The sequence below is a fragment of the Schistocerca piceifrons genome, chromosome 6 (genome assembly GCF_021461385.2).
Source record: "Schistocerca piceifrons isolate TAMUIC-IGC-003096 chromosome 6, iqSchPice1.1, whole genome shotgun sequence".
Lineage (NCBI taxonomy): Eukaryota > Metazoa > Arthropoda > Insecta > Orthoptera > Acrididae > Schistocerca > Schistocerca piceifrons.
The window spans coordinates 196128632-196144895 of NC_060143.1; the positions used below are offsets into that span (position 1 = coordinate 196128632).

Consider the following 16264-nt stretch of genomic DNA (forward strand, 5'->3'; position numbering starts at 1 on the left):
GGTCTTTCAAAACATGTTTTTCCCCTGAGTTTCGTTTTCTAAAGTGCTGCGAAATTCTACGTTAGTATATAAAACTATAAACATTCAAAGGATTGATGAGCTTTACGGTGCCGAGGAAGAGTATACTGTTACATAACACGGAAAAAGTTTATTTTCACCCGGGAGAAAGTGTGTTTTTAACTGGGAAATCCGGAAAAAATCCAGGAATTTTTTTTCTTTGTCCACGTATACACCCTGATAACATAGGTAGTAGGTGAGTCAGTGAAAAATAGACAGGTCAGAAAACGAAAGATGTAGAAAACTGAAATGGAGTGAAGAAAGGAGTGGTTACTGTTGATAAACGGTGAGACAGAAGCAATTAACTTAAATGAACACCAGGTGGGTTGCGAGAACCAAGGACATGTTATAGCGCTAGTTCTCACCTGCGGAGTTCTGAGAAACTGGTGTCTGGGGGAAGGACCCATATGGCCCATGTGGTGAAACAGGCTCTGAGGTCATGACTGTCATGTTGTACAGCATGCTATGCAACAGGATATTGTGTGTTGTCTGTAACTCTGCCTATGGCCATTCATCCTGTCTGATAACTGGATGGTAGTCATGCTAATATAAAAGGCTGAACAGTGTTGACGTAACCTCTGGTATATGACGTATCGTTTCACAGGTGGCTCGCCCTATGATAGTATATGTTTTGCCAGTTACAGGACTGGAACAGCTGGTGGTAGGAGGGTGCATAGGGCAAGTCTTGCACTGGGGATTGTCACATGGGTAGGAGCCATAGGATAGGGAGATGGGTGCAGAAGGACCATAGTGTCTGACAAGGATATGTGGGGTTTGGGAGGGTGACAAAAAGCTATTCTACATGTGATGGGCAAACTCTGAGGCAGAATAGATCTCATTTCAAGGCATCATTTAGGAAGTCATGGCCTTGTCAAAGTAGCTGATTGATACATTCAAGACTAGGATAATACTGGGTGACAAGTGGTGTGCTCGGAAGTTGTTTTTTGTAGGGATCAGCTGTAACAACATTGGATGTGATGGCAAGGGAAATCTGTTTTTGAACTAGGATATTGGGATTATTACGTCCATTGAAAGCCGAAATGAGATTGCTGTAAAGAGTCTGATTCTGAACAAATACGTTTGCCCCAAATGCCAAGGTTATTTGGAATGGAATGTTTGACATGGGAAGAATGGAAACTGTCAAAATGTAAGTACTGTTGTTTTTTAGTAGGTATGATATGGACAGAAGTGTGTAGCTGGCCTTTGTTGAGGATGAGATAAACACCAACAAAAGTGGCATGAGATTCGGAAAAGGACCATGTGGCATTTAATCGGGAGAAGGCATTTAGAGATTCCAGGAATTTTAACAGTTCAGCCTCACCATGAATCCGTACGGCAAAGATGTCATCAATGTATCTAAACCAAACCAGGAGTTGAAGAATTATGGATCCCAGGAAAGCCCCCTCCAAGCAACCCATGAGAAGGTTGGCTTAGGAAGAAGCCATCCTGGTTCCCATGGTCGCACCCCTGATCTGTATGTGTGTCTCCCCTTCAAGGGTGAAGTAATTGTTGGTAGGTATAAAGTTGATTAAGGTGAGCAAGAAGGATGCCATAGGCTTGGAATCAGGTGGGAGTTAACTGAGGAAATGTTCATCAGCAGACCGACCACGTATGTGGGGGATGTTGGTATAGAGGGAGACGGCACCAATGATGACAAGTAAGGTGTCTGGTGGGAGTGGGACGGGCGCAGATTTCAGACAGTCTAGGAAATGGTTGGTATCGTTAATATAGGAGGAAAGTATTTGTACTATGGGTTGCAGGTGTTGATCAACTAAGGCAGATACATGTATTGTGGGTGCTTTGAAGCCAGAACTATAGGATGACCAGGATGGTTGGATTTGTGGATGTTACTCCTGTCAAACATGTACCACAGTGGTAGATCCTTTGCTGGGAGGATAATGATGGAGTCATCAGCGTGTAGGAATGTAGAGCCTGTGTTCTGCAGAGGACAGGTTAGGGTCATGTTCCAGGGACCTGAGAAAAGGTTGTGAAGCAATGCTGGATGTGATGAATTCTCTGAAGGCTTGTAAGGGATGATTCTTAGTTAGTGGTGGTGGATCAAGCTGGGATTGTGGTTACTGAAAGGTTAAAGGCAGGGTTCGATTTCAGGTTTGCTGTTGGAAAGGTTTTGGGATTGGGTTACACAGTGATACAGGCAACACACAATATCGTGTTGCAGAGCATGCTGTACAACATGACAGTCATGACCTCGGTGCCATCTGGATTCTTTCCCCAGACTCCAATTTCTCAGAACTCTGCTTGTGGGAATTAGCACTAAAACATGTCCTTGGTTCTTGCCACCTACCTGGCCGTATTTGATGTTACTTCCTTCTATCTAAGCATTTATTCACAGAAACTACTCCTTTCTTCACTCCATTTCAGTTTTCTACATCCTTCATTTTCTTTGTCTATTTTTCACTGTCCCCCCTTCCACCTCCATTACATACAGTGCACTTAGCTTTTCACTCTTTATTAACACGTGCATGATGTTTTAGTAATAATCTGTCTTGCATATTACCCTGTCTTCCACCTTTAAGCTCTCAGGTTTTCAAATCTCGTCTGGTGCAGTCCCCAACAGTGTCTTTCCTTCTCATCCTGTCGTGTAAGTCTCCCCTGACGTGGGGTTCGGGGTTACTTCTAAACTGTATCTCATTTCTTAAACCTATCCAGTCCTTTTCCTTCACCCCTCTTCCTTCCCCTTCAACTGTTCTTCCGGGAGGAGGTGCAGCTACTGGCCCTGAAAACTTGTGAAAGATGAATCCTTTCATGTGTGTGTTCCCCTTCCGCCACTTGGTGAGTAAATTTTTTTCTGTCCTTTACATTATAGTATCAATAATTGATTGTTTTTGAATTTATATATACAGATATTTGGATATCAATACAGTTCGTAAGTTAATTTCAGGTGTACAAAATTCAAAAGTTGGAGGGTGGGATGAGAGTGATGAATTTGTTCATCATGGTAGTTTACATTCATGCAGTTATATACTGGTATCTCAAACTGTGGTGGTGTGACAGTTCGGGGTGCAATTTGTGTTGGATTTCTGTGAACAGCCCAAGGAAATTATTTAAAAAATGTTTATTGTCCAGCTCCATCTGTTCATTTGGATTGTGTTGAGTTGAGGTGAGGGTGTGAATATACATTTCTAGCTCCTCTAAGAGGTCCATTTTCTTACCTTTGTGACTGGTATGTAATAACTGTAAGTTGTCATTAATGTCAGAAACTGTCCATATTGGCTCGTGTGGGTGGCTATTTTGGATGTATTTAAATTTTTTGTTCTAAAGGTGCCCATGTGTACTCGATATCTTATACCGAAGCTTCTGCTGGCCTGTCCAAGATAAAAGCTGGGGCAGTTGTCACAAATAATCATGTAAACTCCTGATTTTTATAGACGTAGGCTGGTGGTTTTGGTGCTATGGATAATGTTATGTTGCCCAATGTTGTTAGTACGGAAACGTACTTGAACTCTTGTCATTCAGAAAAGATTGGCGGTTTGATATGAGTTTGCGCCCAGGAAGGGAATGCGCGCAAATCATTCCTTTTCTGCTGTTGGTTGTGAATTATCTGCAAGTGGTTTACTATCTTTAATTTTATTGTTGGGTGGTCAATTATTTGGTGGCTTGTAGCCATCATTTTTAGCTACGGTTTTGATAATATTGATATCATTTCTCCATGGCACATGAACTGAGGGGAATTTTATTTATGCAGTTTAACATGGATCTGAAATAGCCCATTTTTTACTGGGTAGGATGACATGAAGAATTATTTATAATTATGTCTGTGGTGGTTGGTTGTATATGAATTTCAAAGGTATACTTTTGATTCAGCCTTTTTATTCTAAGATCAAGGAAATTGATACCCTTTTCCGTCTGATGCTCAACAGTGAATTTCATGTTGTGTGCGTGTTACTCATGCCATTTGCAAAGGATTCGGTTTCATCTACTGTACCATTGAACAAGGTGATTTAAATGGGCATTGGCCCTGAAGAATATTTTTTTCCCCAAATGGTTAACTTGTCAGCTAAAAGTCCTGCAAGACCAATTCCCATTGGTAGGCCATTTGGCTGCATATAGACTAGATTTTCCTGAATGAGAAGTACTTACATGCTAGAACTAATTGCAACGTCCGTATGAGTTTGTATATCTCCGCCTTACAAAGCTGTTTGTTTTTTTATTAAGTTACACTTAATTATATCAGTAGTTCCATGGACAGGTATATTTCTGTACAGTTTCTTTCTTTCCTTTTTTTTTTTTTAAAAAAAAGAAGAATATTATATTAAACTAGACAAGTAAACAATGATGTTCTTGTTTACATTTTTTTCGTAGTAAATTTATGTGACACAAAACAGAAGATCAAAGTGAAATGTGGCATTTATTGTGTGCTACTGTTAGATATCAGTTGGAGCAAAGGGAGATACACAGCCTAACACTGCATTCATATGAGGTGTCACTTCAGCCAGCCTTCTCTGTGAAAATTTTTATTTCAGTGAAAAACACTGTTGACTCCGTAGAAGAGAACAGCAAACCTTTATATATACGTTACATGCATAAACTTTGTTACAGTGGATTGACTGTAAATTATCTGCCCAATACTTGCCTTGAAGAGACAAAATTTTTAGTTCTACCAATAGACACGTATTAAAATAAGTGGCACAATCCTAGCCTTTCAGAACTTCCTTGGGGAGGAAAGATTTGTGTGTTGGGGAGGTTCAAAAGCAAGGCATGTCACTTGGGCTTCAGTATGAGAGAAATCTGCTCCTATGAGCTTTTAGTGCTGTAGACAGTCCTTTCATGTTCTTTACTTCTGTCTCAATCAGACCAGTATTAGCTTCAGCTATTCCTTCTGGTAAGTGTACACTTTATTACAAAATAGATAGGTTTACTTACTGTAAATATGACACACAGACTTGCAGGCAGGCACTACGAAGAGACTGTTACACATTCAGCTTTGTTCCAAAGTCTTCTTTGGAAAGTTAAAAACACATACACACAGAAGCAAGCACACCTCACGCACATGACTGCTTATCTGTAGCTGCTACAGAGTGGAGACAAGTCATGTGTGCCACTGTGATCTTTAGCCCCATCTTTTCCACGATGCACATCAAAAATTCATATTTATTCTATCCTGGTGTCGGTTAAGATATAAAACTTCATACCGTATTATTTCATTTATTGACCACAAACTTGGGAGAAATTTAACTTTTATAAAGTCTTCAGACACTTGCTGGCAACTCTGTTTTGCCTCTGTGTTGTCATTCAGGTCAGACATGGATAATACAGGTATAAACTTCTCCCTTGGCGAAGTACTGGGGTAAAAGTTACAACTGACACCAGGCTCAGTATTCCAATGACTCTTCACATCCGGTCTGTTGTGTATTACCATATACAGCTCTGTAGTAAGGATGTTTCTTTCTTTTGTTTCCTGCTGTATCTTTTTTAACCCTAGAACTAGACAGAAGATTAGTCTCAGAACTCAAGTTAGCAAATTTCTGCCTTGCATAACAATTCCTCTGTTTGTTCTAACAACCCTACCACAACAAAGGTCAAAAATTAATTATGATTGTTGTGTTGCTCACGCTGCTAAATATTGCATTTTTGGGCAACAACAAAGTTATATTATGTGGCAGGTGTCATTACAGCACAGTTAATAAAGTCATTTCATGAAATAATGGATAAACTAGGCTCTCATCTTTTCGTGTTTCCCATGCTGGTCTCGTTGTGAACTCATGGCTCAGTTGTCGAAAATCTAGGTAGTGATGATTCCAAGCTCGGATGCAAAGAGGCCTAGGTGTTATTCTGCGATATTCAAAAGTTTTATAGATGTGTTTCATAAACCAGTCTTGAAGATTAAACTTTCGCAAGTTAAGACAATGGTGATGAAAAAAAATAGTCAGCACTCTGAATTTAAGTTACACTTCTTTTTTATTACTTTTGTTGCACCATCACTTCAAAATATAAAACATACTTGAAAATATCTTCCTCACTGTTAAAGTTCACATTTCATAAACTGACTACAATTTGCGTCTTATCAACATGACGACCAAGACTTGACTCTCTAATAACCGCTTACGCGCCCAAAAATCAGGGTTACAAGTACTTCAAAGATCATAGTGACAAAAGAAAGAATACACGTAAGAATAATATCATTGCAATATAAACATATCTATGTATGAAAGTACCTCTACATTAATGAAATCAAATCTGAATGTTGTCGCAGAAGTATGTTAACTATTTTACAGAAACACAGTAGAATATTGCTGGTATCAAGAGGTTGAGGTGAGGTGCCATAATGGTTACGTAATTCAAGTGCCATTACATCCTTCATGGCTGTTATTAGTGTAATGTGAAAGAAATTTTTAAAAAATGTAAATATTCACTTGATATGTAGAGTCCTCCGTTCTGTTTTAATTCATTAGGATTTGTGTAGACAGTTGTCAGGAATTTCAACATCATCTATTCGGTAACCATCTAAATCACAGCCACTCTTATCTTACGTTTTTCACTACTTTAGATAAGTGGACATATAAAATATAAAGCACATTCTGATCCATTTCATGATGTACCAGCTGGAGAAACATTCACAACAACATAACCTGTGAAAATATGTTAAGCATGTGCAGCAATCACACATCAAACAAATTTAGAATTATCAAACTTTTCATATGATTTGTAACATGACATAGTTATCAGTGTCCAAATACTTGCCAAGGGATTTTAATTTTTCTTCAAATGTTTCTTCTCTCCACTGTACATTTTGAAATCAAAATCATCCCAAAAGCACACAAAATGTTGGGGACAAGAGAACACTCATGTAAGGGGTAATGTCTGTGATGTAATAGTAAAAAAAATGCTGTATTAATAATTAATTTTTATTTCACAGAAAAACTCCTTAAATAAGTTGTGTGATGTAATATTACACACACCGCTTTCCCATTTGCCACAATCGCTGTAGCATTACATCTGCCACATGCTAGCAAGAATAGGTTCCCGCCGTTGGTATCGACTTTTTTTAAAACCAAATATACAGTTATCACACACTGCAGCCTGGTGCACCCTCATTTGTGAGTAACTGATGAAAAAAAAATTGTAGTTTTGTGTGACGCTCAATAGCGTTAACAATGTTGTATTATGTAGACTGGTTGCATGATGTAATGGATAAGTTTAAGGCCTTCAAATGTGGGGGGTTGTGGGTTTGAATGTCGTCGGGTGGATTATTTTTTATTTTTAAATCTTTATTGAAATGATTTTGATTATTATTTTTATTCAGTTAATTAGTTTAAATGTAATATTTTATTTCTACTCATTTGTCACATAATTTTAATCACAGTATGATCTTTTTCATTTGTTTTATTTTTTCCTTATATAATTCTTTTTCCACTTGGAATTCATGTGATTGTGAATTTAATTATATTTATCTATTATAATATTCAATTACTTGAAAATTCTGATTTATCGGTTAAAAGAAAGGGCAAAATAATCTATTTGTATTGACTGTGCAATGATGTGTACAATGTATTTTTCATGTGCAATGTGTTTTTCGTCACAAGAAGTGCAATTTTTTTGCTTAGTAATCATCATCGAAACATTTATAGCAAAAATTTCTCTTGTGCTATGGGTAAAATAACACAGATGAAGATTTAAATGGAAGTACAAGTAAATAAAAATTCAGGCAAAATGAGGAATCGATATAAAGAATGAAATAATCTGTGTAGAAATATGATGATAAAAATGAAAGAAATTATATTGAAATCGATGCACAAACTTCATTAAAAACACGTGAACCAAGATTTCGATTGGATAAAGAACAACAGAAAGAAAAATTAGAGCAAATGGAGAAGCTGATATTATGATTAAAATTATGACAAAGGTATGAAAATAAAAAATCACATTTAAATCAGGTAACTGAATAAAAATGATCTTCAAAGTCATTTTGATGAAGATTTAAAAATAAAAAATTAATACAGCTAACGAGACCCAAACCCTACCCTATTCATTACACCACACAGTCTATAAAATACAACTTTTTTAATGCTATTGAGCATCACCCAAAATTCTGAATTTTTTTCCTTTAATCTTTCGCAAACGTGGGCCCTCCAGTGTGAATGGCTGCAGTTTGTGATACCTAGGACCTTAACTTACAAAAACGCATAGATGGTTTCAAAAAGTCGATCCCACCACTGGGGACCTCTCCTTGTAAGTGTTGAAGCAAAGAGATGACCAACTTGTCAAAGTACAATCATCTGCTCTTGTCAAGATCCCAATACTGTCTGCTTCATGAGAACAGTGTGATTGTGTGTCTTCACCCAGTAAGTGTGGAGAATAGTTTGGTTAATATGTGACAAGATTTCTTGCCTTCACAGACATTAATTTGTTACTGTATTGTGTATTATTTACTTAACCAGGAAGTATGGTAAGAGACTGGAGAGAGTCACAGTTGTGAAGCACAATTACAGCAAAGGCCTCTATGTAAAAACACTAATTTTTTCTTGTCTCCACTTTGAAACATGACAATGTGTCCTTGATTAAGCAAAATAATAAAATATTTTATTTCTCTGTTCCCAGAATGTTTTACCAGACAACAAGGATGGCACACGTAAGAAACGTCAGTGTGTGCTTGCGAAGAAACCTGTTTATGGTTTCACAGATGATGATGATGATCCAGAAGAATGGGAGGAAATTGTGTATGTATATCTGTTGGAAGTGTGTATTAGTTTGTTGCATGTCTGAATAAAAAACAAAATTTATACTGCAACTATTATAAACTTGTAACAGAGTCATTTTCATGTGGAGTCAGTGTATGATCTTGAATGCTAAATTTGTTTATTTTATTCTTGACATATCCTCTTAAAGTTGCTTAATAGTGAATGGTGGGGAATAAATCTTGCACCACTGTTAACTTTCTTTCTTTCTTTCTTGTTTGCTTTGTGAATGATGTAGAGGAATGGCTCCTAACCATTTTGGATACTGGATGTAGAGTAACAAACGTATTCTGTGAAAATTGTGACCAGTTAGTTTATAATGTTTTCAAACTCTTTCATTCCATTAGCCAGTTTTCAAGCCACTGTAACTCGTTAGTTTACAGGTATTTACAGGAACTTCCTATTGTGTTCCTTGTGCAGCCAATTACTGGGTTTGTGGTGCTGGTGAAAACAGTGGGAGTCACGTGGATTCTACTGACACAATGCACAAGATTAAAATATACTGTATTTGGTTACCTACATCTAATGTGATCCAGGATGCTGATGGCTCATCAAAACATTGACTGCCACACAAGTTAGAAATAACTCTTGGAAAATTTTCTCTCTGGATCACATGAAATAACTAAAACTCGTCTACATATTTTCATTTCAAGCTCTGTTGTGCCATGGCAACTCGCAGCAGCACGCTGTGTTAACAGCGGATGATGTCCCCAGTAATAAATCATTTTCATGGTTTACAGTTTTCAAGGACTGAAAATAACTTCGGCAACACCTGTATGTGTAGAGCTTTGTGGAAAAAAAAATTCTACACAAAAACATGCTCCACAATTCTTACATTTCCAAGCAGTTTATTTTCATTTCTTGATAGCTTGCTCTCATCCACATCCACACTTAATCTGTTTGTAACACACTTTACACGTGTGTCTGGGTGCTCCAATGTTCACAGGTGTGTGATATCCAAGCAATGTGACGGCTTTGGTAAGATGTGTCACGTTTATCTGCATCTTCTGTGTAGGGGAATTCTAAACTTACTTACTTCTTCAAATTTAGTGACTGAAATTTTCTTTTTGTTGATGTATCCCTAAACCACATGTTACCAGCACTGACCCTGTCATCAGTTCACTTACTAGCTTCCTGTATAATTTCAGACTCTGCCTTAGATGATGGGAGAACGACTTCATCTGGTCAGAGAGATCTAGAAATGATTTTGATTATAATCAGTTATCTTTGTGGGTTTGCTTTCTTTGTGTCCCTCTTCTTCACCAACATGAACAGTGCTTACTAGGAAACAGTACAAACTTCTGCTCACCAATTTGAGTCTTGTTAACAGGAGGGGCATGACTAGGACTTCAGCGTTTGTAAAAAGGAAGATATGAATCTCACCTATTTCCAAGAAAATAGTGGGAAATTTTACACGTTCTTGTATACTGTGTATAATCACTTGTATTCATGGAGCTCACAGCTGAGCGAATAAGGGCTTTGTTTTAAAAGGGTGATGTCTTTAGGTTGAGTCCCCTTGCAGGCATTTATTTATTTTTTTATTTATTTGGTTCCCACAATTCTTATTTAAGATTAATTATGACTCTGCAGATAGTCAATATTTCAGGTTTCATATTTATTTTGATAATCCTTGTTGTGAAACGAGGAGAATGAGATAGGCCACTGGCAGGTAGCACTTGCAGTCTGTGGGTTCCATGCCAAATTAATTATGTTCATAGACAGTTCATCCATTCCAGTAATTGATAATCTCGATGATTTTAGCCTGTAATTGACATTGAGACAAGCAAGATTTCAGTCTTGGGTACTGCAAGACTTTAGAGAATATTTTGACTTGGAGTGTGAATTTGGTTAACAGATGTCAAAAGAAATATTTTTTCGTGTGATACAGTTAAAGATCAAAAATTTTCTGGTGTGTGTGTGTTTGTGTGTGTGTGTGTGAGAAATCAGTTCACTCATTTCATTTATATTAGTGTATCTACAGGGTTGCCATAGGTTCTGGAAATCGGGGGAATTCGGGACTATCAGGGACTGAGCTCAGAGACTGTAGACGCAGCTGCTGAAGGTGGCAGTTGTGTGTCTGAGTGATTGTGTGGATGTGTGCGCTCTCATTTTCTGACAAAACCTATGGCTGAAAATTTAGTTGTGAGAGTGTGATTGTCTTTTTCTACATGCCTGTCAGTGGCTCAGCAATCATCTTTACGTGAGTTGCTACCTGTCCTCATTATTATTGATTCTGAGAGTATTTGAACGAGTTATCTGTTGAATGGCTTGATCACTGTGGTCTCATTTCATCAACATGCTGTCTGTGGCTCGTGAATAGCTGGCCACACGAGTGGATTTCCGCGACAGGCCAAAACCGCAGGGTGTTTCTGTGGGTATCTGTAATATATCGGGCCTGCCGATTGGATCTAGTGTCACCGATTTCTGCCTGCAGGCTGTGTCTGTTTGTGTGTGGTGTAATGCAGCAGATTTTCATGGTTTATCCAAGGACCCAGGACTTGGTGCTCTTCAGCAGGCCAGAGGTCATGACCGATGGATTTCAGGAATTGCGACCCTCACACCACAAGTACATTGTACAGTGGCGTTTTATAGACTTTCATGTGTTCTAGTACATTTTGGCACTTCAAAAGTAGTTTATATGTTAGAAAGTATGCATGATAAGAAGAAGAAAATTGTGTCGCTGGTGGTTCGCACTCTATGTACTTGTATACTTCTCAAAAGAAAAATCACACAATACTTGTAAAATAATAAATATAACATAATGGGTAATAACTGACAATAATGAACATGGTAGAACCAACATTTTATTGGCAATCACCTACAGTGTTGGTTTACACAGTTCTTCCCCACCTTGTACACATCTTTCAAGAGGCCCACTTTGTTCTATGGTTATTTCTGAAATCACAGAAGGTATTTTAAATCTGTCTTGCGACTCCAAGGAAATGCATATTTTTGTCACCAAATGTGTTTTATTGTTTTATTTTATTGAAATTAAATATCAGTGGTCTTACTGAAACACACATACCATTTGGTTTGCTTTCTCGATCTAAAAGTAGTTCATTACAAAAGATATTGATGTTAGTACTTAAGATTTTTCCTCACATCAGGAAATACCATCTGCTTACAGTTTTTATTTTTTATTTTTTTAAATATAGATATTTTCTTGTCTGCACTATTGTTTCTTGTACCATAGCTGCAAAGACAGATTGTCAACTTACATATTAACTTACCCTTGAGATTGGGGAAACTTGTGGCAACTGTGATCTACCTTTGTGACAATTAGGGAGCACTGCATGAATCACAATCGTACTGATCACAGAAACAAGCAAGAGACTAATTATTACAACACACAGCACTTGTAATGAAAGCCGAATTTTTGGATGTACGTGGTTTTTTCAATGTGTGTTTTGCAAAACAATTCATTCATTAACGTTTCTCAATCATAACAATATTATTCTATTGTTTGTTTCTTGATCATAACACAATTTCGTGGCATTCACGTTTATCTATTATAACTACATGGGAATGGAAAATAACAGCAGAGAGGTACGTTCCAAAGACCTCACACTTTCTCGCTTGGCTGTAAAATCCTTCAATAGTTGCAACCATACAAAATATATAAACATGCCTAAAATTTTCCTAGTTGTACTCTACACACCCAGTTAAAGGAATCAAATCGGTGAGGGGAAGTTCTTATTGTCCCCTTGTTAGCGTCAAACACGTCCCACTTACCTTTCCATGTTAGTGTTACGACTACTGTCGTACTTGTCTTGGTGTGTGTTTCTCTTTCTTCAGCTTTGCCTGTCCTGAGGATTGAGTTTTCTATTTTATCTAAATATGTTGATTTTCAAGAAGCTGGTGAGCTAGATGGACACTTGTGTAAAAACTTTGTGTATAAAATGCTTTCCTCATTCAGTAAAACCCTCATCTGGCTAATAACAACAGAAATTAGAAAACACTGGGCTTGGCGTCCTTTCCACAGTACGCATTGATTCCAGGTGTAGTCACCTTTTATTCAAAGTTAAAGTAATTTTATTCTAGATTTATGGCGCATATTCTTTATATACTGAAAAAAGCTTAGTCATCCTCGAGATGGCATAAGTGTTTCACCACTGCAAATTTCTTTATCTGCCACTGTGACACTTTGAGATCTCTGAAGTAATTTCTCAATGAATGGTTGAATTTTGAACAAATGTCATATATGTAACAGCAGCTCTAAATGATTTGGTGACACAGTATTTTATATTGTTTCCTTAGAGAGAATTTTTCGGCCAATAATTGTGTAAAATTATTTAATAGGATGCATAAAGAAAATCTACTCGTCAAGCAGTGGCAGAACACACACATAAGACTGTTTGATTGGCAAGCTTTCAGAGCCAGTGGCTCCTCCTTGAGGCAGAAGGGTTGAAGGGGAAGGAAGAAGGGTAAAGGAAAAGGGGTGGATCCAGGACTGTGGGCCAGGGGAGACTTACTGTACTTCCCCCTTCGCATCCCGTATGGTAAGATTCACCTGACCTGCGGTTCTGGGTGACTTTCCTGAAATCTACCCCTTTTCTTAGACCTCAGCATTTCTTTTCCTTCACCCTTCCTCCTTTCCTTTCAACCCTTCTGCCAGAAGTAGCCACTGGCTCTGAAAGCTTGCCAATCACAGCAGTCTTTATGTGTGTTTCCAAAAAAATCTTTTAGTTTAATCTTAGTATCATCGTTCCATTTGTTCAGTTGAGAATTGAGTGACTGAATGATTTTGTAAGACTTCTTTTGCATATAATTTTGCTTCGTGCGTCACATTCTAAAATATTGTTAAGTTACGAAATATTTGAGACTATTCAGTGGTGTTTCGTTTTTAAGATTTAATGCAACAGAAGCATTTACACTAGAATTGGTATAAACAAAACATTTTTTCCATTTTTGCACATAACTGACAGTCTGATTAGAAATTTTCATCTCGAGGTCTTCCTGATATTGCACTTACTTCATTAGGATCTGAAACAGCTGCTTCAGTTATTAATACTGTAAAAGTTTATTGTTGTAGCTTGGCTCATTGACTGAATGTGGGTATAAAACTTTCCTTCCTACTGTTGTCGGTGGTAGAATATCATCTTCCAAACTTTGTTTCTCTTGCAGACTAAACTAGTAAACGAGTAAACACTAAGTAATGACGCAGTATCTTCAGTAAGTCATGTCCACAATTTCATCTAAAAGCTTCTGCACACCACCGATGAGTACCAATCCAAAATTATTAGCCACATAGTAAATGATTCCCCCCGGCACACTTTGGCACCATGTAAGTTACAAATAACTCTCCCAAAAAACCTGAAATATAGGGTACCAACTAAACTATATTTCCAACTTATTTATACATAAATAATTTATTTGATACAAAAAGCAGAAAAAAATTGAAATGGTCTCAGGGGTAGGTAACCCAAGTGTGCCATCACAGTCAGTGTCAAAAGTATCCCTTAGATACTAACTTGAAAACAGCAGTTACTGGTTGCACGTACAGTATAGAACATAAGTTATGTGCTAGGATTAACTTCACTGCATCACAATTTTTGACAAATGGGGATTCCTAGTTATTTGGTTTATTGCACTGTATTGTTTTAGCCATCTTTTTAAACCAATAATGTAGCTCCATGTCAGATGGTCTAGAGGTTCCCAGGCAACTATCACGGATTTTAATGAAATTTTGTAAAACATTTGCACGTTCCCAATAACGCTGGTAAAGAATCATGATCACTAATTCAATACTAACAGAGATATAGTCATTCGGTTGACCCAGTAGTGCACCTACCAACGGTGCACCTATGAATTTTCGGTAACTTTCAGATATAATATCTTCAGAATAATTTCTTGAAAGAAACAAAACTAGGCCATCTGGTACAACGTTTAAGCAAACTAATAAGAAAGAGTTCCTGAGCAATTTTCACATAGATAATTTGAAGCAGAGTTGACCGAAAAATAGACGCTCCGAGAAAATGTGAAGATAGTTTTTTATATCTCCAGAAGTAATTGTGGGATAAACCTGAAACTTTGCACCTAATAACTTACCAATACAAGGACTTAGAATATAAAATTTCATCTTCTACTGCTTTCCAATAGCTTACTAATTGAGAGAAAAGTTGATGATTTTTCTAAAAACACAAAATGGCTACCTTTTGCCTACTTCCACAAAACAGTCTCCCCAAACTCTTTTAAATAGTTTTTGTGCAAAAGACCATGCTCTAAACAACCAAAAACGTGTATTTGGTTTTGTAGTGCCAGCAAATAAGGCCCTAAGAAAAGGACTCTGTGGAGGTGCATTCAAAATTGGATCCTATGTCGTTCGTACTCAAATGTGACATCTTTTATTATGTTGTACAATTGTTGAGTAATCTCTATGGAAGATAATATCAAAAGTCCTGATGACTGCGAATTGAGATGAAGTCCGAATAACTCAAAATACTTCAAAAAAGAGGTCTCGTATCATGGGTCATTGTGACATATTTCAGTCTGTTTCTCTGCTATAACTACAGAAGCAGATTGGTCATAAAATTCACAGTTTAAATGTGCATTACTATGACAGTGGAGACCATGGTAGTAAAATTGTTGCATAACAGCTACAGCAAACATCGTATAAATAGCCTTCAGGTTTTACATCATTGTTAAGCCAATATTACATGATGCACCTAAACTGTACACCTATGCACCAGTGCCCCAAAAGTGCATACCTGCAACTACAGACTGGTTCGCTTCTGACCTATTACACCATCCACACCGGATACACCTAGCGCGCATGTGCAGCAGCAGATGATACGCGCAAAAAGAAAATAGAACTGTCTGATGTCTTGTAAAGTCGTCCTTTCTATCATGCGCTACTCTAGGGCGACTGTATGATATACTGGAACATCATATGTTCAAATTATTTCTATGACCTCAAGGTTCCTATTTCATAAGAAATTGTGTTTTACCATTATTTATTAAGTAATTGTTTTTCTCTTATTTGGGTTAGTACTGTTCTGAATTACAGACTCAACAGTTTTATATTGCAACACTTGGTTACACAGTTACATGTATATCGAAATTTACATTTATACAGCATATTGCACATGGAGGATCCACTTGTTTTTGGAGCTATTGCCCTGTCAGTGACAGTAAATCTTTGAATTAGGGCAGAATGGCGACGAAAACAAAAAGTCAGACGTTGTTGGGTTCGTCGCTGGCTGAAAAGAAGGGATGAAGGCAGGGGAATATATTCATTGTTAATGAAAGAACTGAGGCCTGAAGATCACAAGAATTTTGGAACTTCATTAGGATGGACATGACCTGTTTTGAGAAGCTGCTGTCTGTGATAGAAGATGGAATCGGGAAGTGTGACAGTCATGAGGGAGGCTATTTCAGATTCTCGAAGATAAGAATTATATGTTTTGTGATCATACCAGCCAAGATCACTGATAAAATACCGGTAAACGCCCTGTTACATTGCAGGCTGGTTGTAATATTACGTTTCCTGGCGAATGGGGAATCTTTTTAAG

General features: G+C 37.5%; 1 protein-coding gene across 1 annotated transcript in view; it reads left to right on the top strand.

The window, feature by feature from the left end:
* Positions 1-16264, top strand: part of LOC124802952 (lymphoid-specific helicase-like) — a 149930-nt gene that overhangs the window by 91166 nt on the left and 42500 nt on the right. The window contains 1 exon segment of the mRNA XM_047264041.1: positions 8617-8735. Coding sequence (XP_047119997.1) covers positions 8617-8735 — 119 coding nt within the window.